The sequence below is a fragment of the Enhydra lutris genome, unplaced genomic scaffold (genome assembly GCF_002288905.1).
Source record: "Enhydra lutris kenyoni isolate GAN:26980312 unplaced genomic scaffold, ASM228890v2 scaffoldscaffold27, whole genome shotgun sequence".
Classification (NCBI taxonomy): domain Eukaryota; kingdom Metazoa; phylum Chordata; class Mammalia; order Carnivora; family Mustelidae; genus Enhydra; species Enhydra lutris.
In genome coordinates, this window is record NW_019154111.1 from 24,191,174 (window position 1) to 24,215,961 (window position 24,788).

Here is a 24,788-nt window from a genome sequence, read left to right on the forward strand (position 1 = left end):
AATCACTGGTCTTTTCCTGCATCCACCTTCCCTTTATAGTTCTGGTACCTTCCCCTAAGGATTGGCAGTTCAAAGTAGGGCTCAGCCAAAATCAGTCAGTTAACCAATCAATTGATAATTATTGGATTTCTATTATGGGCAAGGGCTGTTTAAGATGGGGGGTGGGTTCTAACAATGTTAGAAGCAACACATAAGAAACCTTGCCCTTGAGGAGCTTGTGTTCTAGTATGGGGAACACAACAGAGTAAGCAGGTAATTGTAATAGTATATAGTAACTGCTCTGAAAATTATTGAGCAAAGATGCCCATGTGCAAGAGGAATACCTTACCCATCTTTTAAATAATTGCTAGTACAGCATTTTTATAATTAGTTGTGTTTTTTCATATATTGTTCCCTTATTATTCTATCATAATATCTACTTTTTGAAGACATGTGTTCCTTTTATAGATCCGGTGGTGCCTAAGACCAGAGCTCCCACATTCTGTAGCCACTGTATTTTTTTGCCTTATAATAATGTGCAACACATTAATCAAATAAGAACAGTATTATTAGAGCTAATAATATTAACCTCCTCTTTTTTTTTTTGCAGATTCATATCAATGATATAGTTCTTTAGAAAAAAATCAGAAAAACAAAGGTTGGTATGATATCTTACAAACGCTTAAACCAGAGTTTATCTAAGAGAGGTTATTTAAAAATATGTTAGAGCATTAATTCTAAATTCCCTGGGGTGCATTTGTTTAATCCAGATACTTCACATTATTACAAAGTCTTATGTGGTGGGAGATTTTATAGAGACTAGAAAGAAAAAGATATTTTTCCAGATACATTGAACAGTAATATGGATGGCCATTAGCTACACATTCGGTTCCTCTAGCAGCTTCCTTGTTTTACTTTCATGGCTTTTTAAGAGGTTACTTCTAGGACAGCACTGCTCTTCAGTCTGCAGTAGCTAAAGTCAGAAACTGAGTGGGGGAAATGCGGTATCCATTGTGGTCTGTTTTTCTCTGTGACAGTTGTTCCTATTTTGTGTTTGTTTCTCTTTTAATGAGGATGCAACTTTCATCTAGGGAGATGTATGGATCACTTGCTAGTGCACTTAAATGCACTAAGGCACTCCATCAGCTGGAAATTGTGACTTGTAGCTGAATTATTTTTGCACAGCGAATGGTTTTCCTTTTGACATATTTTAATATACTTGCACACTGAGAGCAAGAGTGGGTGAACAGAAAACAGACTGTTTTATTAACCCAGCAGTCACCTTTGAGGTTTGTACATGTCCACTTTTTTTTCTTGCCTTTGTACATAATCCCAAGAGGCTGGTACCTGGCTTTGCTCAGAATAACAAAGTCAGGCACAAATCTCCAAACACAATTGTTAGCTGAATGCCAACTGTTTCTTCTCATCTTTTTTTTTTTTTTTTTTTAAACTTGAGCATTAAGAATTGTATCTTTATGGGTGAACCATAACCATTAAAGAATGAGTTTGTTTTTCTATTTTAGATGCTTCCCCTATCATTTACTAGATTTATTTCACAATATATAATCTTAGATAATAAAAGAGAATAATTTTTTGCATGTTTTTTGCAGAGCTCCTTTTTTCCAAATCCATTATTAGTGAGAAGAAAAGAAGACAAATATGTTACAAGCTCTAACCGGACTCCAGTTTCAAAAGAAAGAACAATTAGGAGAAAAGGAGAGGAGACTTCATCTCAGCCAGGAAGCCAGGGCCCAGCATACACAGTTCCACATGCAATTTTCATACAAACCAATGTTTCAGAGACTTTTCCCAGTAAGACCAGAAATTTCTTCAAGTCAATTACCATCCTTTTCTAAGGTATATATCTATCTGTGTATATATGTATATATATACACACATATATAGAGAGCCATAATTTCTAAGTAAATATAGTAGGTAATCACCTCTGAAATTTTACATTTTACACCTGTGAAAATTACATTTTAATTTTACTCAAAAGTTGAAGAGCAAGTAATAAAAATCCAGAGCCTTCTCCCAGCTCCCAGTAAGTAGCTCATTTAAAAGAATGTAAGTATCAGAGTGACAAAACATCCAAAGTACATAATTTTCTCTTCCATATCATCTTTATCAACATCAGCATCGTGATAATAACACCAGTTGATATTTTGGAGGCTTTTATACTTTACAAGGAAGTTTCATATCATCTCATTTGACTATCCAAACCAGTGAGGTGCGCCTTATGAACAGAAACATTATTAAGAGTGAAAAGCCTTTTAAAAGCATTCCAAGACTTCTAAAACACAAGTAAGTGGTGTGGTATATAGAAAGCATGACATCTTTGAGTTAGAATTCTGGGTCTACTTTGCTGATTCTATAATATTGGGCCTTTTAAAACATCACCTTGTTGAATTGTTCAATTTGAGAGATAATAATTATTCCAAGATTGGTTATGGAGTTTGGTTGAAGATTACCTTTTGTAGAGGGTCCGTTTTAGTGTGTAAAGGTAGCAAATGTATTTTAGATGTGATTTTTGCGGGGGAGTGGGTTAGAGAACACAACTTTGAAGACAGACACAATGAGTGTTTGATCCTAAAGCTAGCAACCTATTCAAGAGAACACACCTAGACACCTAGTAGATCGCAGATGCAAGATTAGAATCCATTTTTTTTTCTGACTCCTAGTGTGCATCTAGAATTCAGTTTCATTTAAACACTCTATTTTGAGCCTTTGACCAGTTTCTTGATCTATAATTATAAGATACAAATATGAAAAAGAGAGACCTTACTATGAAGATTTTGTAATGTAGACGGGTAAGTAAATAAATACATTAAAAGAAAGACTGTATTGGGGCACCTGGATGGCTCAGTCGTTAAGTGTCTGCCTTCGGCTCAGGTCATGATCCCAGGATTCTGGGATCGAGCCCCGCATCGGGCTCCCGGCTTGGTGGGAAGCCTGCTTCTCCCTCTCTCACTCCCCCTGCTTGTGTTCCCTCTCTCGCTGTGTCTCTCTGTCAAATAAATAAATACAATATTAAAAAAAAAAAAAAAAGAAAGACTGTATCATAGGTGTGGTACATAGTAATTGTACATGGGTTTGGTGATGCCATGGAAGGCTTTATTATTGTGAGGCATTCGAGTTGGACCTAAAAGTATTGCTACATCCATTTTCAGGGAATAGCTATATCAATCATATTTGCTTTAGCTTTCCTATTAAGACTATTCTTAAAAATAAGACCATTCCATTAACCTCTTATAGACTTTCAACTGCAAATGCTTATTTATTGCGAATTACGCTTTCAAAAATCATTGCTCCTTAAGGTCATGGATATCTTTTATTTATACTTATTTCTGACTTAATTACATTTTAAAAATTCTTTCTAACTTGTATTTACTAAACTCTGTTTAGGTAGGAATTTTTTTTTAATTTTTAATCTTTAATTTTTAAAATTGAAATATAGTTGCCACACAGTGTTACATTGGTTTACAGCATAGTGATTCACCATGTCTGTATGTTACTCTGTGCTCCCCACAAGTGTAGATGCCACCTATCCCCATGCAAAGCCATTAAAACACCACTGATTATATTCCCTCTGCTGTACCTTTTATTTCTGTAACTTATTCATTCCATAACTGGAAGCCTATATTTTCTACTTATCTTTACTCATTTTGCCCAACCCCTGTCCCTCCCCTGTCTTCCTAAGTAGACTTGCTTTTCATGGAAAAATCACCTAAGATTGAGTACTATAATTTTTGTCTTCTTAGGGTTCTCCTCCCACACCCTCCTCAAAACCTCATTATCAAAACAATAAAATTTTAGCACTTTTTAAGCAAGTGCTATGGGAGAGCCATCCTGTTAAGTACTTCATGTACATATTCCTAATTTCTTAGTAATTCAGTAGAATAGTTGTAAGCCCCAGTTTGCAGATGCTGAGCTAAGGCTCAGAGATTTTAAGAAATTAGTTCAAAACTACACAATTAGCAAAATGGCAATATTGACATTTATTATTTTTCTACCTAGTTGGAGTATAACACTTTCTTACTAGGTTTATTAGTGAGAACTCAGATGGTTTCCAGTAAGAATACCCATGTGGATGCAGATTGAGCCACCAAGAGAATTTGTTGGTTTCTATTCCTAGGAAGGATAGCTGATACCAGGGCTGACTGTACCAGGACTTCAAATATGTTAAGAATGTGTTTTTGTCTCATCTTTGCTTTTCTCTGCATACTGTGTTTCTCAGACCAACTCCTCCTAGCAGCAAACCATGTAGGCTTCATTCCCTCCAGACTTACATTCTCACAATTTGCAACTTAGGAAAATGGGGGCTTATGTTACCTAGCTCCAGTGTGAAAAATTTCAGATTAAGACTTGCCCGGGATCACAGTTCCATCCCTTGGTCTGGTCATTAAGATGATGGTGAGTGCTATGCTCATTTTTTTTTTTTAAAGATTTTATTTATTCATTTGACACAGAAAGAGAGATCACAAGTAGGCAGAGAGACAGAGACAGAGGGGAAAAGCAGGCTCCCTGCTGAGCAGAGAGCCCGACATGGGGCTCGATCCCAGGACCCTGAGACCATGACCCAAGCTGAAGGCAGAGGCTTAACCCACTGAGCCACCCAGGCGCCCCTATGCTCATTTTTTATTGGTCAGGCGTTCACTTCTGCGACTGTAGGGACAGATGGAAGGGATAGTGTGTTATTTGAATTAGGTGGTTGATACTCTATAGATATGCCTTCCAGGAAACAATTAGGCAGTAGTCCCAATTTGGGGCTCTTTACACAGGCCATTATGATACCTGTTCTCATTGCATTTGTTAATTTTCTACCAGTAACACCCCTAACTGATTAGATCTATTAAATTATATCTGCAGGATGGAAAATTTCTCTCTAATTTTACCCACTAAGCTAAAGTATGTCAAGTTTGTTACAAACATTTCTTTATGGGGAGGAAGGATAGATGGAGAGGAAGTCTTAAGCAGACTCCACACTTAGAGGGGAGCCCCACTTCTGGCTCGATTTCATAACCACGAGATCATGACCGCAGTTGAAACCAAGTCAGAAGCTTAACTGATTGTGTCACCCAGGTGCCCCAATATATTATGAGATTTCTTAACACATTTTAATATAAGTTTCAATAAATATTTTTTATTTTGAAGTATGAAATGTGGCTGTTTTAGAGTATGTAAAATAGGCATCTTCTTTAAAATGGAACATTTCTTTCCGAGCATAGTCATGTGCCATCCCTGTGTAGAATGTTAATGGACAGACTCTATGTGGGAAGCTCTAGCCTCTGGAAGTATCTAATTTCATTTTGTTGATAACATGTAAAGGGGATAAAAATTATGAGAAGAATGTAGTCCCTTTCTTTTCTATAATAATTTCAAACTTTTCTTAAATTTCCCACTGCCCTTCCAATACTCATAATTACTGGGGGAAGGGTAGGGCCTAAGAGATGGGGAAGAGGAGATGGCTAATTGGGGAGAAGATAATGGGATAAAAATTTAACTTTCTAGTTAAATGTATTTCAATCTTTCAGTTTGAAGTGTTTGTTTTCAGGTTAAATCTGTCTCTTTTTGGCTAATGTTGTCTTTCATGGGTATGAGGTAAAGCTTATGTGTCTATGTGTCCTCTGACCAGACTTCTTGTTGGCTTTCACTGCTAGATCTATGGCTAATGGGATTCATGGCCTCTCCTCTTGGCTGAGGCAGCATCAGTGGTCAATGCTGGTAGACCCTGAACCTCAATCATAGAGCCCAGGCTTGACTTCCTTATGCTACCCCTTAACCACTGGGGGCCTAAAGGAATACTTGTCAGATCACCATTTCTGATATGCCAAGGTCACTCAACACTATCAGAGTTCTAAATGGAACACAGACCTAAGGCTCCTCTTGTTCATGTTTATTCTCCCCATTGGGGTTTTTGTCCTTTTCCAAACTCTCTAGTGCATACACACTAGTGACTTTGCTCCAGAACAGGGAATTCGAACTTTCATGTCTGTCTTGTTGTTTCTCTTTGTCTTCTTTCTACAATTATTTTTCACCCCTGGAGGAAACATATTAATTCTTCTTGGCCTATTAAAAACCTCCTATATTTCCTTTTTCTAGTGTTGAGATCCACCTTTTTCTCTGGGGCCATGAGCAAAAGGGTAGGGAGTTGGAATACGGAAAGGAAAATATATATGAGGTGTATGTCAAGGATATCAATCCTAATTTTGGGGTAAAACTTACAGAACAAGAGAGGCAATAAAAAAAAAAATACCCAATCACAGAATCAATTGCTAAACATTCCATGCTTCCAGTTTTCTAGTTGTACATTGGTTGTTCTAAATTTGTCAAATAACCTGTAGAATTTGGTTATCTCCTCCAGATAAATCTCGTTTCCATTTATGTTGAAAAACCTTTTGAAGTTATTTATTTCAAAGACCTCTTAATAACCCTTGATTAAAAAAAATTAAACTCAGACTTAAAAAGTAAATTATGTCAAGTGTCCTGTGTATTACCACTTACATACTTTGAAAGTCCCTCTGCCTCTAGTGTTGATAAAGGGAAATTACAGAGACTATAGAGCTAAAAATCATTAAGTGACAGATATGCGTTATCTATAAAAGTTTTTTAAAATCGGAATAAAGATTTTTCCCCTCCAAATTCCATTTGTTCTAAATATGAGGAATGCATGTTCAGACCTGAGCAAATGTAGCTGCTAATCTCTGATACCAAGTGATGGGTGAACTGAAATGCTAGCAGCAGCTTAAGCTAAGTTCATCCAAGTTATGATCATCTTCATAATCAAGAAGCCTAAAGAACTCACCTAATCCCCATTGTGTTTTCTGAATAATACATTATTCATTATTATACATCTGAAACCCGTAGTATCTAATACCCTGTGAAACAGCTTTATAGCCCAAGAGTTTACTAATGGAGGAAAATAGCTCACTGAAGCCAAGGGGTACAAGAGTGGGAGTCATCTATTTCCTACAGTCTTCAAGTATAAGACAGTCTGGCACTTTGATTCATATTAATCAATACCTGCTTTTCAGGAGCTGTCTTGATTTTAGGTAATGAAACAGAGAGAATTATACAACCTTTTGGGTGATATTTTGTGGCATCCAAAGATGTTATAATATTAATGTTCTTCTTCACCATGATTGGCCTATAATTTTAGCATAATTTCCTTTTACTTACCTTGAAACATAGAAAATTGGTCACCTTTAACTTTATAATCGTCCTCCATAAACGTGAAGACCGTTGTCCATTTTCACTTCTTCCTTGTATGTCTCTTTTTTTGAGGCTTTTAATAAATTATTTTGGCTAACAGTCACCTCTTCAAATTTCTCATGGTTACTTTGAAAATGCATCATAGGGATTGACCCCAAAATAATTCATTAAAGTTTAAAATAACACGTACTCTACATACAACTTTGTTTTATGAATTTTTAATAACAATGCTCCTTTCTTCATTTTCAATTACTTGTTAAATATGAAGTCCAGTTATATACATGCTAATTATTTCTATTAGCTTCCAGTAGATGAATAATGATATTTATATGAGCTATCTGACCCTGTGGATAAAATCTCAAACACAAAAAGCTGAGAAAAGCAGAAATGGTATATATGTCAACTCCAAATTACATTTTTAATATTAATCTAAACTATATGAGCAAAGAGATTCAGTTCAAGATTTAAGGTGGTGTCTGGATGTTTTGTGAATTGTTTTAGCTCCCTAGATTCAACTGTTCCCAGTCTCTCTGGCCTTCCTTTCAAATTTCTCCTGTTTAGGTCCAAGGGATTGCTTGTCTAAACTTTTCTGAGACTTCTCCAGTCTGATTACACTCTGTGTGAGCAGCAGTTTTGGCAGACCCTCTTTTCACTTGCTAGCAGAGAGAAAACTAGCTTTCCATTTTCTTATTCTTGTTTGGTTCCTAGTTACAACACTTTCCCTTTGTCCATCAGAGACCATCTACCCCTGGGGCTCCAACATTCCCTCCTGCTTTCCTCCTACCCATGCTCCATCTTGTCCCCTGCTCTTAAAGTGTTCTATCACATTCCAGGCTCTTGTTCTCACCATATGCTGTTTTATTTTCTACACGGCTTTTCAAAGTTTCTGAAAATAACTAATCTTATCATGTTGGGGGCTTTTGGTATTGTTTATTTGTTTACTGGGTGTTTGGCTCAACCATTGAAAATGTAAGCTGCATGGGAGAATGGGTCTTGTCTATCTTGTAGATGCAGTTCTGGGGACTAGGACAGAGTCAGTGCTTACGAAGTATTTGTTTAATAAAGGATTCTCCTTAAAACTGTGCTTTGGGGATACATTTTTTTTGAGGGGGGGGATGGCTTCTCACACTATCCACAGGCAAATTAATACATTATCATGTTTTCAATAAATGTAAATGCTCTAACCTACAAAGATTAGCGCTGATGTCCTCTGAGCTGACATCCAAATATCCAGCTGCTTCTTCCTAGAGGCTTTTTCAAATTCGATATATCCCATGCTAGATTAGTAATCTAGTGTCTCCCAGTGCCTTCTCAAATAAAACAAAATGAAAACCCTGCTCATCATTCAGTGTTTTGTACTTCATAACTGGAATATTTATCCATGCATTTGCTCAAGTCTTAAAACTAGGCTCATCCTTTCATCCTCTCTCTGTTATTGTAAATTCTTTTTGAGTATCTTTCATACTGTTGAATCTGCCTCATAAATAGTTCTCAAATCTACCCACTTTCTTCTACTGCTGCTAGTCAAGGTTATTATCATTTCTCATGTATTTAACTACAGTGCTCCCTACTGATGTCCTTGCTTTCTGTCTGGTTCACATCCAAACTTTTGCACCAGGTATCCCCAAGGACCTTTCACCAAGGAAATATGTACCCTTTTACCAAATAAGCAAACTCACCAACAAAACCTCTTCAGTGGCTTCTCCTTCTCTTTCAGATAAAGTTCAACCTCCTTAAGTTGCTTCGAGGAGAGATGTATCCTTACTCCTCTTACCTTTCTTTGCATACTCTTAAGAGTGAATGATTGAGCTTTAGGCAATTTCCCCTACCTTATACTTTTCTCAGATGGACTATAGCTAGAAGCAAATTTGAAATTATATTATCCAATAAGTACCTTATATCCTGTTTTTCCATATTAATACTTGAGAATGGAATATTAAAATTTGAAAACAGAGGGATGTGGTAGGATGAACATTTTATAATAAAAAAAACACATTCCTTAAGATTAAAATACACAAAAAGGGTTACTAGCAGCAAAGCTTGGAATTTTCCTTAAGAATCATCTTTGGACCTACTCCAACACATGAACAAATGTTGTGTTCAATCACCATTTTCAGACATAGCTAAATGGCCAAATTATTTTGGTCTAGAAAATTTTCAAAACACTTATTAGTTATGTCCAATTATAGCCATAGAAATGTATCAATAACATCCTCAAATATTTTCTAATTCTGGGGTATCATCTAATGCTTTTTAATAATTTGCAGTATATTCATTATTATCCCCCATGCCCACCCCCAAGCTTTTTTCTGCAATCAGTGTTATTTTAAAAGCAAAAATTCCTTTGCTAGTTCTTGTGAACAAAAACATTCCTCCTCTTTCTTCAGCCAGTTATTTATGTAGTCAATCAGGTCTGCCATTAGGGCAAATAGTTTCAATATTTTAAAGACTTTAATCCTTGAATTGTGTAAAGTGTGAAAGGTACATATATGTTAAACTTATTTAAAATGGTTACTTCCTAATTCTACCTTCATCTTCTTTTCTTCCCTTGCAGTTGGAGCAGATTGCAATTGCTTCCTTTCACTGTTATTAACTTTTCCCCTTTCATCAGAAAAAAGATCTTACTTTCTTTGATTCTCTTACTGATATTTTAAAAGAACTTTTTTCCCTCTCTTGCTGTCTCTCAGGCAAGTCCCGACTCAATAGGACTTTGTCATTCACTGTCAGTCTTTGTGTCCATCCTCTTATCCCAGCCTAGTTTTCTTCTTTTTTCTTTTTCTTTTTTTGGGGGGTGCGGAGGGAGGGAAGAGGTGGAAGTCGGGAGCATTGGTGTTGAGAGTCTCACATCCATTTCTGGCCTTAAGCAAAATGAATTAATTTCAAATGGAAATTGCAGCTTACATCAAAAAAGGTAAAATTTTTTTAATGAATTAGAGCCTTATGTAACACATACTCATCTAAAGAAATTTTAGAATAGGACCTCCAAATAAGTAATAACTGGAAAATTCTGATCTTGGGCTGTAGTCACTGAAGATAAGGAAAGACATCTGCTTCGATACCCCATCTGGCTTTTACACAGGCATTTCAGACTCAGTATGCTCTTGCTCTTTCTTTTATCTATGCCCATCTGCTTGTATGGTGTGTTCCCACCCTAACATATTTTCAGACCCTTGCCATAGGGCAGAAGTGCCAAGCAATTATTTGTTGAGATAGATAGCCCACATAATACTGTAAGTGACATCTGTTCTGTAGGAAATCCCTCCCTGGTGGCGGCAGTGTCATATTCGCGGCTCATAGGAATATCAAAATTGACATACAGGAACAATTGACTGTTTCATCTTTTCCTGAGTTCTCACTCAGAGAGCATCCAATACCAGATGCTTTAGAGGGCCCTGTAACCCCCTGACTCTCTCTCTTGTTCTTGCTACACCTATGGTAATTGGCAATACTACACTATGGGGAAAATTTCTTCCTGACCCCAGCTGGTAACCAAATTATGCCCTAAAGCATGAAGATTGGCATATTTTAAGTTTATTGTAGCTAAGATGGTTGAAAAAAAAGGATGTTTTTCATATTAATGTGCTTACCAGATTGTTAGACCTAAATAAATAACTTGAATAGTAAATCCTACAAATTACTCTTAATAACTCATTATTTGGCAGAATTACAATGACAGATGAGCATTTTAATCTTTTAAGAGTGCCGATCCCCATGTTTGCCAATTATTTCCTTTTTCTTTAAACTATTTCAAGCAGATGATAAGAAAAATGGTTCACAGTCCATAATGGTTCAAGATTTGAATCTTTGAATAAAAGTGTATTTGGTAAGACATATTAATTCATTCTCAGTAAACTCTGAATTTCTTGATTTTTAGCCATTTCATGTTAAAAAGACAAGCAGAATTTAGAGGCAAAATCATTATAGGCAAATTAAAAATGTAATATGCAAGGTAGGTTCTGAATAAATTCAAACCTAACTCCGTTCCCCCAAAACATCTACATTGGTGGTGTTACCCTCTTTAGTGATCCTCGGAACACCACAAACAACCTCAGACTGGAAAAAGTTAGAATGGTATAATTGTGAAAGGTTTTTAACATTAGAATTAAAATTAAATTACTTAATTATATAATTGAATCAACCCATTTACTTAAGGTTATGTTTGAGTAAGATTTAAACATTTGGTATGAGTTGTGTTTTGTAATACCTGCTAACAAGAGAATTAGTGGCTTAAAACAACTTTTACCTCTTAATAATTCTCTATGCTAGCAATATGGGCTGGGTTCATTTTAGTGATTCTCTCTCGCTCTCTCTTTTTTTTTTTTTGCTGTCCCATTGGCATACTGTCTGTGGATTGATGGTCTAAGACAGCCTCACTCAGAGGTCTGGTTTTGGTGTTGGTGGTCTCCTGGACCATTTTCTCTAGTAGGATAAGTTGCCTTCTTCCTATGTTGCAGAGTTCTAAAAGCAAGAAGAAAGGGACCAGCCTTAATGTGGAAGTTATTTCATACTTCTGTTTGCATACTGTCCCACTGGGCCAGACTCATGCTAAGCCCAGAGTCAATGTGGGAGAAGACTATAAAATAGAGCAGATACAGAAAGGTTTGATTTTTGTGGGTGGTTTAACTGTAATAATCTACCACATCTTGTTACTATATTGCTGGCAGGAACTTAGAGTACCACCATTACTGGAATATTGTGCTAAATTCTGTAAATCTATGAGAATTGTGTAAATAATATAAAGATTGGTAAAATTAATTCTTCTTTCTATATATTTTAGATACAAGTTCTTTGTCAAATATGTAGTTTGCAAATATTTTCTCCCAGCCTATAGTTTATCTTTTTATCTTTTTAATAAGATCTTTCATTTTCATAAGAGCAAATCTTTTTAATTTGGATACTATCCAATTCATTAATTATTTCTTTTATGGGTTGTGTTTTTGCTGTCATGTTTTATAAACTCCCATTTATACATTGCTGTATATAATCTGTTTATTCAATTTGCTAATGTGTTGTTGAGGATTTTTACATTTAATCCCATAAAGGATATTGGCCTGTAGTTTTCTTTTATTCCTTTTTCTGTATTGTTTTTGTGTGACTGTGATATTAGGATAAGACTGACCTCATACAATGAGTTAGAAAATGTTAGTTCCTCTCCTATTTTCTAGAAAAGATTATGTAGGGTTGGTATCAGTTCTTACTTAATGTTTGGCAGATTCCACCATCGAAGCCATCTGGGTCTGAAGATTTCTTTTTTGTAAAGTTTAAGTTACAAATTTAATGTAATGGTTATAGAGTGTTGAAATCCCCAGTCAAAACTGTGGGTTTGTCTATTTTTCTTTCAGTTCTATCAGTTCTTGTTTCATGTATTTTGATGTTCTGTTGCTTGGTGTATACCCATGTAGGATCACTATGTCTTCTTGGTAGACTGACCCTTTTATTGTTATGTAATATTCTTTGTTGCTGGTAAGTTTCTTCTCAGAAGTTTATTTTACATGATACTGAAAGAGTTTACTCTTTTTTTAAGGTTTGCATGGTATATCTTTTATAATCCTTTCAATCTATTTATATCATTTTTTGGAAACAAGTTTCTTATATAATTTGATCATGTTTTTTATCCATCCTTTTTTTTTTTTTAATTTTATTTGTTTATTTGACAGACAGAAATCACAAGTAGGCAGAGAGGCAGGCGGGGGGTGGAGGGGGAAGCAAGCTCCCTGCTGAGCAGAGAGCCCAACTCAGAGCTCATCCCAGGACCCTGGGATCATGACCTGAGCTGAAGGCAGAGGCTTTAACCCACTGAGCCACCCAGGCGCCCCCATCTTGTTTTTCTTTTAATTGATATAGCTGAAACAGTTACAATTAATGCAACTACTGATATGTTAGTAGATAAGTCTTGTATTTTATTTGTTTCCTATTTGTTCTCTCTGTTTCTCATTCACCCGTTTTCCTTTCCTTCCTTTGGGTTACTGAAAGTTTTTTTTTTTTTTAGAGTTTCATTTGACTTGTTTACAATGTTTTTGAGTATACATCAATATATTATTTTTAGCGATGACTCTAGGTATTACTGTGTACATACATTTATTGTCACAATCTACATATGTCACTCTCTACTAGAACTGACATTTTACTGTTTCAAGTGTACTTTACTCAAAGCAGGAACTTTACAACTGTAAAGTAGAATTCCATTTTGGTACTTTTACCCTGCCAACTTTTAAAATATAATTTTCTTTATTTTATTTTCTATATACTTTTAGCTCACATGAAATGGTATTATAATTTTTGCTTCTACTAACAAACAATTTTAAAAATTCAAAAACTCATAAAACAATTTAAAAATGACTCAATTCAAAGTTGGGCAAAAGATCTGAGCAGATACCTCACTAAAGAAGATATACATATGTCAATTAAGTGTCTGGAAAGATGTTCAGTATCATATGTCAATATGGAATTTCAAATTAAAACCAAAATGAAATACTACTACACACCTATCATAATGGCCAAAATCTAAAGTGCTAATAAAATACCAAATGCCGGCAAGGATGTGAAGAAACTCTTAATTACTGCTGGTGGCAATGCAAAATGGGACAGCTTCTAGGGAAGAGAGTTTGGTATGTTTTGTTGTTGTTGTTGTTTTGTTTTGTTTTGTTTTTTTCTTACAAAACTAAACATGCTCTTTCTTTCAGATTTTCTACATAGAGGACATGCCATCTGAACAAAGTTTTATTTCTTTCCAATATATATATTTTTATTACCTTTTTTTGTTGTTCATTTTATTGCATTAGCTAGAACTTCTAGGAAGAACCTGGAAAGCATTGGTGAGAGTCAGTATATTTGCTTTGTTCTTGATCTTAGTGAGAAAGCTTCATTTCTCACAATTAAGCATAATGTTAGTTAGATGTTGGATTTTTGTAGATATTCTTTTTTTTAAATTTTATTTTATTTTTAAGTGTTCCAAGTGTTCCCAGTGTACAGTGTTCCAAGATTCATTGTTTATGTACCATACATAGTGCTCCATGCAATACATACCCTCCTTAATACCCACCACCAGGTTCACCCATCCCCCAACCCTCTCCCCTCTAAAACCTTCAGTTTGTTTCTCAGAGTCCACAGTCTCTCTTGGTTCCTCTGAGGAACTTCCCCTCTATTTCTAGTTTACTGAGAGTTTTTATTATAAAGGGATGTTGGATTTTATTAAATGCTTTTTTATATCTATTGATATGATTATGTGATTTTTTTTCTCTTCAGCTTGTTGAGGTAATGGATTACATTAATTGATTTTTAATATGTTGAATCATTCTTGCATACCTGAGTTAAATCCTAGTTGGTCATGGTGTATAATTGTTTTTATAGATTATTGGAGTCAGTTTGCTAGTACATCAATTTGTTGAGGATTTTTGCATCTATGTTCATGAGAAATGTTGGTATGTGGTTTTCTGTCCTTGAAATGTCTTTGTTTGGGTAACGCTGGCCTCATAGTTAGGAAATATTCCCTCTGCTTCTGTCTTCTGGAAGACATTGTAGAGAATTGGTATCATTTGGTAGAATTCACCAGTGAGTCCATCTGGGCCTAGTGCTTTCTGTTTTGGAAGTCTATTAATATTGATTCGATTACTTTAATAGATGTAAGTCTCTTTGGATTGTCTACTTTTTGTATGAGTTATAGCAAATTGTGTCTTTCAAGAAACTGGTCCACTTAATCTAGGTATAAAGGGCATCGAGCTGTTCATAATATGTTTTATTATCTTTTTAATGTCTGCGGGATCTGTTGTAATGTCCCTCTTTCATTTCTGATATTGACAATTTGTTTCTTCTTTCTTTTATTCTTAGTTTCACTAGAGGCTTATTGATTTTATTGATATTTTCAAAGAACTAGCTTTTGGCTTTGGTAATTTTCTATTAATTTCTTTTCTCAATTTCATTGATTTCTGCTCTAATTTTTATTTTTTGTCTTCTTTTACTTACTTTGGATTTAATTTGTTCTTCTTTTTCTAGCTTTCTAATGTGGAACCTTAGAGTATTGTTTTAGATCCTTTTTCTTTTCTAATATATGCATTCAGTGCTACAAATATCCCTCTAAGCACTGCTTTCACTGCATCTCACCAATTTTAATAAGTTGTATGCTCGGTTTTATTAGATCAAAATATTTTTCTTGAATTTTTTTCTTTCACCCATGTGTTATCTGATCCATGTATGTTGTTGAATCTCCAAATATTTTGAGATTTCATGCTATCTTTCTATTGTTGATTTCTAGCTTAAATTCGTGGTTTAAGAGCACTCAGTGTATGATTTCTATTCTTTTAAATTTATTAAGATGTGTTTTATGGCCCAGAATGTGATCTATCTTGGTGAACGTTCCATAAGAGCTTGAGAAAAATATGCATTTGGCTATTGGATGAAGCAGCCTATAGATGTCAGTTGATTAATTGCATTGAATTTAAGTGTGTCCTTAGTGATTTTCTGCTTGCTGGATCTGTCCATTTTTGATATATGGGTGTTGAAGCCTCCAACTATAATAGTGGATTCATCTGTTTCTCCTTGAAATTGTATCACTTTTTACTTCATATATTCTATGGTTAGATGCATACATATTAAGGATTATGTCTTCTTGGGGAATTGACCTCTTTATCATTATGTAATGCCTTTCTTTATCCCTGATAACTTTCTTTTCTCATGAGTCCACTATGTCTGAAGTTAATGTAGCTATTCCCACTTTCAGTTGATTAGTGTTAGTATGGTATATCTTATATTTTTCACCATTTATTTTTAACCCATATATTATATAATATATAAATATTTGTGTATTATTATTATAACATTTATATTTAAAGTGAGTTTCTTGTAAACAACATATAGTTGGGTCTTGTTTTTTGATCCACTCTGACAATCTCTGTCTTTTAATTGGTGCATATAGACTATTGATGTTTAAATCGATACAGTTGGATTAATATCTACCATATTTGTAACTGTTTTCTCTTTGTTGTTCTTGTTCTTCGTTTCTATCTTTGTCTTCCACTCTTTTTCCGTCTTTTATGGTTTTCACTGAACATCTTGTGTGACTCCATTTTCTCTTCTTTCTTAGTATATCCATTATACTTTTAAAAAAAAACTTCTTAGTATTTTCCCTAGAGTTTACAATATACATTTACCACAAATCCAAGACCACTTTCAAATAATACTATATCACTTCATGGTAGGGCTAATACCTTCTAATAACAAAATATTCCTAATTTTCTCCTTTATGTTCTTTGTATCATTGCTATCAACTATTTCACTTATACATAAGCATGCACACACACACAAACAAGCATGCATAATCAAGTACATTGTTGCCATTATTATTTTGGATAGACTGTCTTCTGTTAGATCAATTAATAAGAAGAAAACTAAAAGCTTTTATTTTTACCATCACTTATATTTTCGTTTCTTTATATAGATCCAAGTTTCACCTATATCATTTTCATTCTTGCTAAAGAGCTTTTTTTTTTTTTTTTTTTTTAGGTTTATTTATTTGAGAGAGAGAGAGAGAGAAAGAGCACATGCAGAGGGGGAGGCAGAGGGAAAGCAAGAAGCAGACTCCCTGCTGAGCAGGAAGCCCAAGGAGCTTGATTCCAGGATGCTGGGATCATGACCTGAAACAAAGGTAGATCCTTACATTACTGAGCCATCCCATCACCCCAAGAACTTGTTTTAACAATCCTTTCAAGACAGGTCTACTGGTAACAAATTCCCTTAATTTTTGCTTGTCTGAGAAAGTATTTCTCCTCACTTTTCCAGGGTAGTTTTGCAGGGTTCTAGGTTGATATTTGTTCATTTGTTTGCTTTCCTCTCAACACTTTAAATATATAATTCCATTCTCTTTTTGCTTGCATGTTTGCTTTTGCCCCTAGATAGATAAGGTGTTTTTCTTTCTTTCTCTCTCTCTTTTTTTCTCCCTCTGGCTTCTTTAAACATTCTTTATCTTGGATTTTTTTAAAGTGTGAATATAATATACCTAAGTGCAATCCTTTAAGCATTTTTTTCCTGCTTGGTGTTCTCTAAGCTTCCTGGATGTATGATTTGATGTCTGACATTAATTTGGGGAAATTCTCAGTTATTATTGCTTCAAATATTTTTTTGCTCCTCTTCCTTCTTCTGTTATTCCCATTATATGTATGTTATACTTCATGTGGCTGTTCCACAGTTCTTGAATATTCTGTTCTGCTTTTTTCAGTCTTTTTTCTCTTTCCTTTTCAGCTTTGGAAGTTTGTATTGTCATATCATTAAACTTAGAGTTTCTTTCCTCAGTCACATCCAGTCTACCAATGAGCCTATCAAAAACATTCTTCACTATTATTATAGTGTTTTTGGTCTCTAGCATTTCTTTTTTATTTCATTTTAGGGTTTCTATCTCTCTGCTTATATTAGCCATCTGTTCTTGCATGTTGTATACTTTTTCTAATAAAGCCCTTAACATGTTGATCATAGGTTACATATTTTTAAAATTCTTGGCTTATAGTTTCAACATCCCTGCCACATCTGACTCTGGTCTTATGCTTCAATCTCCTCAAATTATGCTTTATTGCCTTTTTGGTACACCTTGTAATCTTTTTATTGAGAAGTGGGCATGATGTATTAGATAAAAGAATCTGCTATAAATAGGCCTTTAGTAATATAGTGGTAAGTTGTACGGGAAAGGGAAACATTCTATAATCCTGTGATTAGGTCCTAGTCTTTTGGTGAGCCCATGCTTCTGGACTTCACACCTTCTCAGTTTCCACTTCCACATACCTTATGTGAGGCAAAATGTCTAGATGGGGCTGACATTGTGTATTTCCTTCTCCCAGGTATGTTAGGATCTGGTAAAATAGTTTCTCCTGAAGGAAGGTCTTGTTAAGAAAAACAGTGCTCTAATGTACTTCAAAATCATTATTTTCTCCTACCTTTTGTCCGAAATAGAAGGGAATTTTTCTTGATTATTCATTGTGAGAACATGGTAGAGCTCCTGGAGATAAAACTGATAAAAGTGGGAGGCCTCATATGTCTAGGTCTCTTAACTTCTAGTCTTATCTTCATTGTGCCTCCAGCAATTTGTCATTATAGTTTAGATTTTCCTACCATGCTGCTGGTTCCCAAGTTTTCTGCTTCTGAATTTCTGCTTGGGTAAGTTATGATTCTCTATACCTGCTTGTCTGTCTCTCCAGTTTGGGCGGAGACAATGGTTTGCCCTGTGACCTCACTATTCTGACAGATCTAAGAAGAGTTGTTGATTTTTCAGTTTGTTGTTTTTAAATTGGGTGTAGGATGGGGTGGCTACTTTTAAGCTCCTTACATTTTGGACCAGAAACCAGAAGTAACACACTTCCTTTTGTGTTATTTTTGTAATTGGTATAGTAGCATGAATGAAATGTTTCCACGTCCAATAAAACAGCAACGCTTCACAGAGAAAATAGGTTTTAAGGTGAGTTAAGGCAACAAAGTTTAGAAAATTCAGTGGTTTTATGGCCAAATATTAGACTGCATTTTGAAAAGGTCAAACTCTAAAAGGAATATTAAGTAACCAACTCTGTATTATAAATTCTATAAATCTTGGATACCGTTTTAATGATATCTTTGCAAGTGGGTATTACACCTGTTAATTAAAGTTGAAAAAATAACCAACATCCTCATTATTAGTATCTGTAAGTAGCAATTCATCTGCTGGGTATCTGAGGCATATATATTTAAAGCACAATGTGCTACATAAAATCAGTGATAGTCAGTTTAATTAGCATCTGATGGGAATTAGCAATTTAACTTCAATTTACAGCATAAAGGTTAGGTGTGGTGAGCTCATTCTATAATCCTGATGCTATTATAATAATGAATAGTAAATTGACCACAGAATATAAAAATAAGAGTAGAGGAAAACCATCCATGAGTTTGGTAATCTGTAAAGGTACTAAATCCCAATAAAAATGTACTCTAATTTTTAATTTTTAATACATTTATCATTACATGGTAGTGCTTTTGGGAGGCTAAAACCTGAACTCTAGTCTAGACCTAGACATAATGAGAAAAAGTAATCACATTAACAGCAGTTGGTCTTACATCCGACTTCAAACCAGTTCTGATTTTTATAAAACTTTTCAGGTTACCAGATGCTAGGGGCAAATTCTTTGCAGTGTTTATGATTTCACACTTAGGAATCAAGATTACTTATGTCCTTTTCTACCTTCTTAGTGTATTTAAAATGACCTCATATATTATTTTGTTAGTTTTTAACCATCTCAGTGGTTTCTATATTTGTCCCTAATGCTTTTGAATTATTTTTGTGGTATTTGTCTTTATAAATTCATCTGACATTTATAATAAAGTCTATCAATTTGTACAGTTTGGGGGAAAATGGAAAAATGAAACAAAACAACAACAAAACCCTGTGTGTAAAAGTTTTACAAACTGCCTTTGGAAAGTTGGTATTTGAGGAAGATAAGAAAAGTGAACAAAACCAAATTTCTAATATTGACTTGGTTATATCTATAAAAACTTTTAAAGCTTACATTTCCTTTAAGTAAATCACCAATGAATAGATTTTCCTAACAAACCACTTAGATCTTTTTTCACTATCAGGCATCAGAAATCAATGAACTCATATAGTTGGGAAAGAAACAGGGATATTTCTATAAAAAGCAAGAGATTATTTTAGCCATAAACAGATGTGACAAAAAGACTGTGGGACATGAAGTTACAAAGAGAATATGTGTTTGCTAAGAGCACAATGAATGACAGAGCAATAAAATTAAGCAAAATAATAATAATAATAATAATAAATAATAATAATAAAATAAGAAGCAAAACAAAAGCTAATCCACTCTAAACCATTTAACAGGGTAAGTCATTTTTATACTGTAAATTAGGTAAATTTAATCTTCAGAATTGAAAACTCAAATTCTGCATTTTTTATTTTTCTTCCTAAAACACTTTCTGCCTCTCTTGTTGCCTTGTGCCTTTATAATCTCTATTCTTCACATATATGTCCCCGAGAAATTTTCTTTTGCTTTAAAACACAAAAATGATGGCCTTTTCTATGAACTGTACCTGTAGATTTTTTTTTTTTAACTTTCCACTTTTCAATCATAAAATTCTATAGACAACTCTGCAGAGTTCATGTGTCTTACCATGGTTTCATGGATGTCACGTCTTGCCTCTTACTAGGAAACTTCCCCTTGAGGACAAGGCCCAAGACTAATGCTTTCTTTGAAACTTCAAAGTATTCAGTCTGCTGATGTGTTAACTCAATAGGTACTCAGTAAATGTTAATTGGTTGAATATAGGAGCCAATGAAAGGATACAAATTCTTTGTTAAGACATAGTTAATCTATTCTTTTTTGGGACTGGTTCAAATTGCTGTAAGGGCATTCCTTGTAGCTGTTTATTAATTAACTTGTTTTTGTTGTTGTTGTAGAGCTTAAAGACATTGGCTAGTTTTCTGGTAATCATTATTTCACTTCTGTAGTATACTTTTCAGACACGGGATTAAAGATCTGATCTGGCAATTACTCACTGACTCCTGAGGTGACCTACATTTTCTACATTAAAAAAAAAAAAAGTTAAGGGAGCAGTAGTGACAGTCTTATTTATTTGGTGGAGATTGTCTAATTTAAAAAAATTCATTAAATCATTAAATTTGCTAATGTGGTCAGTCTCTCTTTAGCCATGGCCCTGATTTTAAGTCAGTTCAACAAATATTACCAAGGAAGAATGTATATTGAGTAAAAGTTTAATTTATACACACACTTATCAATCTTTCTTTTTAAACTTTGGGTTTTAAAACTTCACCATAATGGGAAAAAATCTATAGTTGAAAAATAAAATGCTAAAATATCTGATTATGCTTATTTTGCCTCAGGTAACATATTTATTTTAGAATTGATGGAATACATGAAAGATATATTTGCCAAGATTTTTGTCTATTTAAACCTGCAGTTCCAAGGCACGGTTTTAATCCTATTAAAGCTAATTGAATGGAGTCTGCAGGCTTTGTCAGTTAGGTGAAGTTCAACTTGTAACTACTATTAAGGAAAGAAAAATACAAGAACCAAACAGTAACGTCTAACTTCTGCCATTTATTCTTTCCACTTGAACCTTAGGGCAATGAGAAAGAATGCTTTCTGAGTTCATAGGGCAATTCATTGGAGACATTGGGATGAGATCTGATCTCTTAAAAGGACAATTAGTAGGGTAAAAAAAAAAATATATATATATATATATATATATATAGAGAGAGAGAGAGAGAGAGAGAGAGAGCGCCCCTGTGTTTGGAAGTTTAAATTATGTCTTTATGGGGGATCCAGTAGCTCTACTGGAGATAAAGGTCTGACAGTGTTTCCATTAAAACACCATTTTCCAGAGCAAACACTGTCAATGTAAAAATTTGCTCCAGGCTAAAGCTGGCATCAAGATTCTAGCCTACAAGCTATTTTGTTTTAGAAATTCATTTGGGCCAGTTTAGCTTTTGGTTAAGGGGATGAATATATGCGTCCAATTGTCCAATTGCTTTTTTTTTAATGTAGTTATGAAATTTTTTCAATTGTATTTGCAACAGGATAGTTTTTTCTTCATGCAACTAAAACAGGCATATGTTTATAAAAAGAGCAGTTTGGAACTTGGCACATTTTCAATTTTGGATGATTTTGTAAATTAGGTTAAGTGATTATAGTTCTTTTTCATTATTGTTTCAAAATTTCATGTTGAAAATGTTTCTCCATTTAGAGTGCAACTTAATTTTGATATCCATTGAAAGTCAAATATCTTTGTTTATGTAGGGTCTTGAGTCTATGCTCTTATTCTCCCATAGAAAGATTTTTTAAGTAAAGAATGATGATTTTGTAATGTTAGTGACATTATAAATGTCTATGAATTACTTATATTAAAAACCTCCTATTTGTGATGGCCTGAGGGAAAAACAAATTGGGGAAAATGCAATCTTAAATTTTTTTGAGCACCTGCAAATTATGTATGTCTATTATTTTTAGATATTTATACTCATGATAATACTTATACATTTTCTAGATTAAAAAAAAGTTTCATCATCAAAAAATAAACAAGTTTAAAAGTCTAGTATTTCCTACTTCCACTCCAGTGGAGAGACCTCACTTTGAAGCAGCATCCTGGATATCAGCTGTCAGTCTGTGTGATGGTTTGACACATGTGGGAGGAGTCATGCTGGACTTCTATGGTTAGGGACTGCTTCCCAATCTCTGACATCGTAGGCCTCTGGACAGAAGAGAAATTCCAGGGATAATGGCTAGGACAGAGCTTACGCTCTTTGTTTTAAAATCAGCTTCTTCATATTATCCTATTTGTGTGCATTTTCCTCTCATAGCTAATGGTTGACATCTACCTGTTCTCAAGGCCCAACTTCAATGATTCCTCTTCAGAGATACTTCCCTTAGTCTCTTCCACCTCAGTGGGAATTAGTATATCTTCTTCTAAATCATTATTCAAGTTTAAAGAGTAGCCATAGCTGCCTATGTCAGTTTAAAAATAAATATTTATATTTTTTAATTCACTTATTTATGTTTTTCAGCCTATAATGCTAATAATGTATTTCTATCATTGTATCCCCATCAATGTCAGTCGCTATGATTTGTGCAGGATGGTCATTCAGTAACGATTTTGGCTAACCTCTTGTTCAGGCCACTATAAAACCTTTTAAATGGTCTCCTTGCTAAAGGGTCATCCCCTCCCCATCATTTTGCATATTCTAACACATTACATTCTGGAAGTAGAGCTCCACTTGAGTCATTCTTTCACTAAAAAGCTCTCATTGGCTACTTTTCCAATTAAATGTAGACTCTTCATCCTTATATTCAAGGCCTTAAATAAATTGGCTCATTTCCACTTTTTCACTGGTAGTTCTTTATTACTTTTTGTGTACCATGTTTTCAGGTCCAGGCATTATGCTTATAATTCATCAAATACACTCCATGTTTCTTGTGATAAATACTATGGAGTAATTATACATCACAGGATAGATATTGTTTCCACTTACTACAGATGTAAGCAAATACATGGCAAAGTCATAATGAAATATCGATTTAGTGATAATGTACTGTGCTGAATTTATAGTTGGCTGAATATTTATACATGAAGAGATTTTTTAAAAATATACAATATTATATTACTTTCATGTGTACGATATATTGATTCAACAATTCTATACATTACTCATTGCTTACCATGTTAAGTGTAGTCATCATATGCAGTTATTATATTATTGACTGTATTTCCTATGCTGTACTTTTCATCTCTGTGATTTATTTGTTTTATAACTGGAAGTTTGCACCTTTTAATTCCCTTTATCTATTTCACCCATCCTCTTATTCATCTCTTCACTGGCAACCACCATTTCTCTGTATCTAAGAGTCTGTTTGTTTTGTTTTTTAGATTCCACATATAAGTATACATAAAGAGATTAATAATAGAAGAGAGTAAACAACTTTTTCAAATTTGTACAATCACCAGGTACAAGAACTGAGGCTTGGACCCAAGATTATGTCCAAAGTCCTTGTATTTAGTTAATAAATTTCCCTCTCTCTATATACCATTTTGTCCCCCTTTCCCACCCCCATCTCTGTATCTCTGTCTCTTTTTCTGTGTATGTATGTGTATTATATTTATGTAAGTATATATTCCATATATATACATTATATATACATATATATGTGTGTTTATTTTTAATATCTTCAGTGATGACGTTAAATGTATTTGTACTTCAGTTATCTGGAACAATGGCTAAGATGAAAAGTAACAAATATAAATGTGAAGCTCTTCATTTATATTTGAAAAATCAACACTGCAAGTACAAAGTTGTCTAGACATAGTTTTAGCATTAGGTTATGTGAAAAAGGAAGGGTTTTAGTTGAACACAAAAAATAATGACCAAGATTTATTGAGACTTTCCTACGTACTAAGGACTTTCTTAGATTTTCATATATATTGACTCGTTATTTACAGTAACCACAAGAGGTGGATACTGTTCTCATTTCCATTTTACATATAAAGAAACTGAGGAACACAGATGTTTATCATCCTGCCACATTCTTTGGTTTTCCAGTTATTTCACAAATATTTAGTGGACATCTACCATGTGCTCAGTTTTGGAGATGAGTAAAGCAGTTCTTGTTGAAAGAGAGCTGGCAGTCTAACTGGAAACATGGAAGGAAAAAAAAATTACAGTGCACTATGAAGAGTTCCATAATGGGTCAGCACACATTTCTATAGTTCTATAGCAACACTAAGGTTGGAGGTGGGGGTGGTTAAGCCAATCTTTGGGAGCTTTAGAGAAAATTCCCCAAAGAAAGTTATTCCTAGGTTAAGATCTGATGAATGAGAAACAGCCTAGATCGTAAGGGACCAAGAAGTAGTGTCCAGGCACAAAGAATAGCAGGTGCAAGAACTCTGAAATGTGAGAGATGGTGAAGAACTTGACAACAAAGTCATACAAAGAAGGATAAAGAAATATGTTACATATTTATCTCAGAAATTGGACTGAAGTCAATTGTGATAGCAAGTGTTTTCTGAAAGATTGTTCTATGGAGAAAATAATCTTAGTACACATTATTCCAGAAGGGAGAGTG

The 24,788-nt window shown here is 34.3% G+C and overlaps 1 protein-coding gene across 3 annotated transcripts in view; it reads left to right on the top strand.

Annotated features, from left to right (window-relative positions):
• Nucleotides 1-1,636: 1,636 nt before the first annotated feature.
• Nucleotides 1,637-24,788, top strand: part of LOC111152064 (transcription factor EC) — a 118,437-nt gene continuing 95,285 nt past the window's right edge. For 2 of the 3 annotated variants that reach the window (XM_022510348.1, XM_022510349.1), the window contains exon 1: nucleotides 1,637-1,836. In XM_022510348.1, the coding sequence (XP_022366056.1) occupies nucleotides 1,639-1,836 (198 nt within the window). In that variant the 5' untranslated portion in view covers nucleotides 1,637-1,638. Of the gene's footprint in view, nucleotides 1,837-1,929; nucleotides 2,284-24,788 lie in introns of those variants that run through there. The other variant, XM_022510352.1, reaches the window with a different exon arrangement.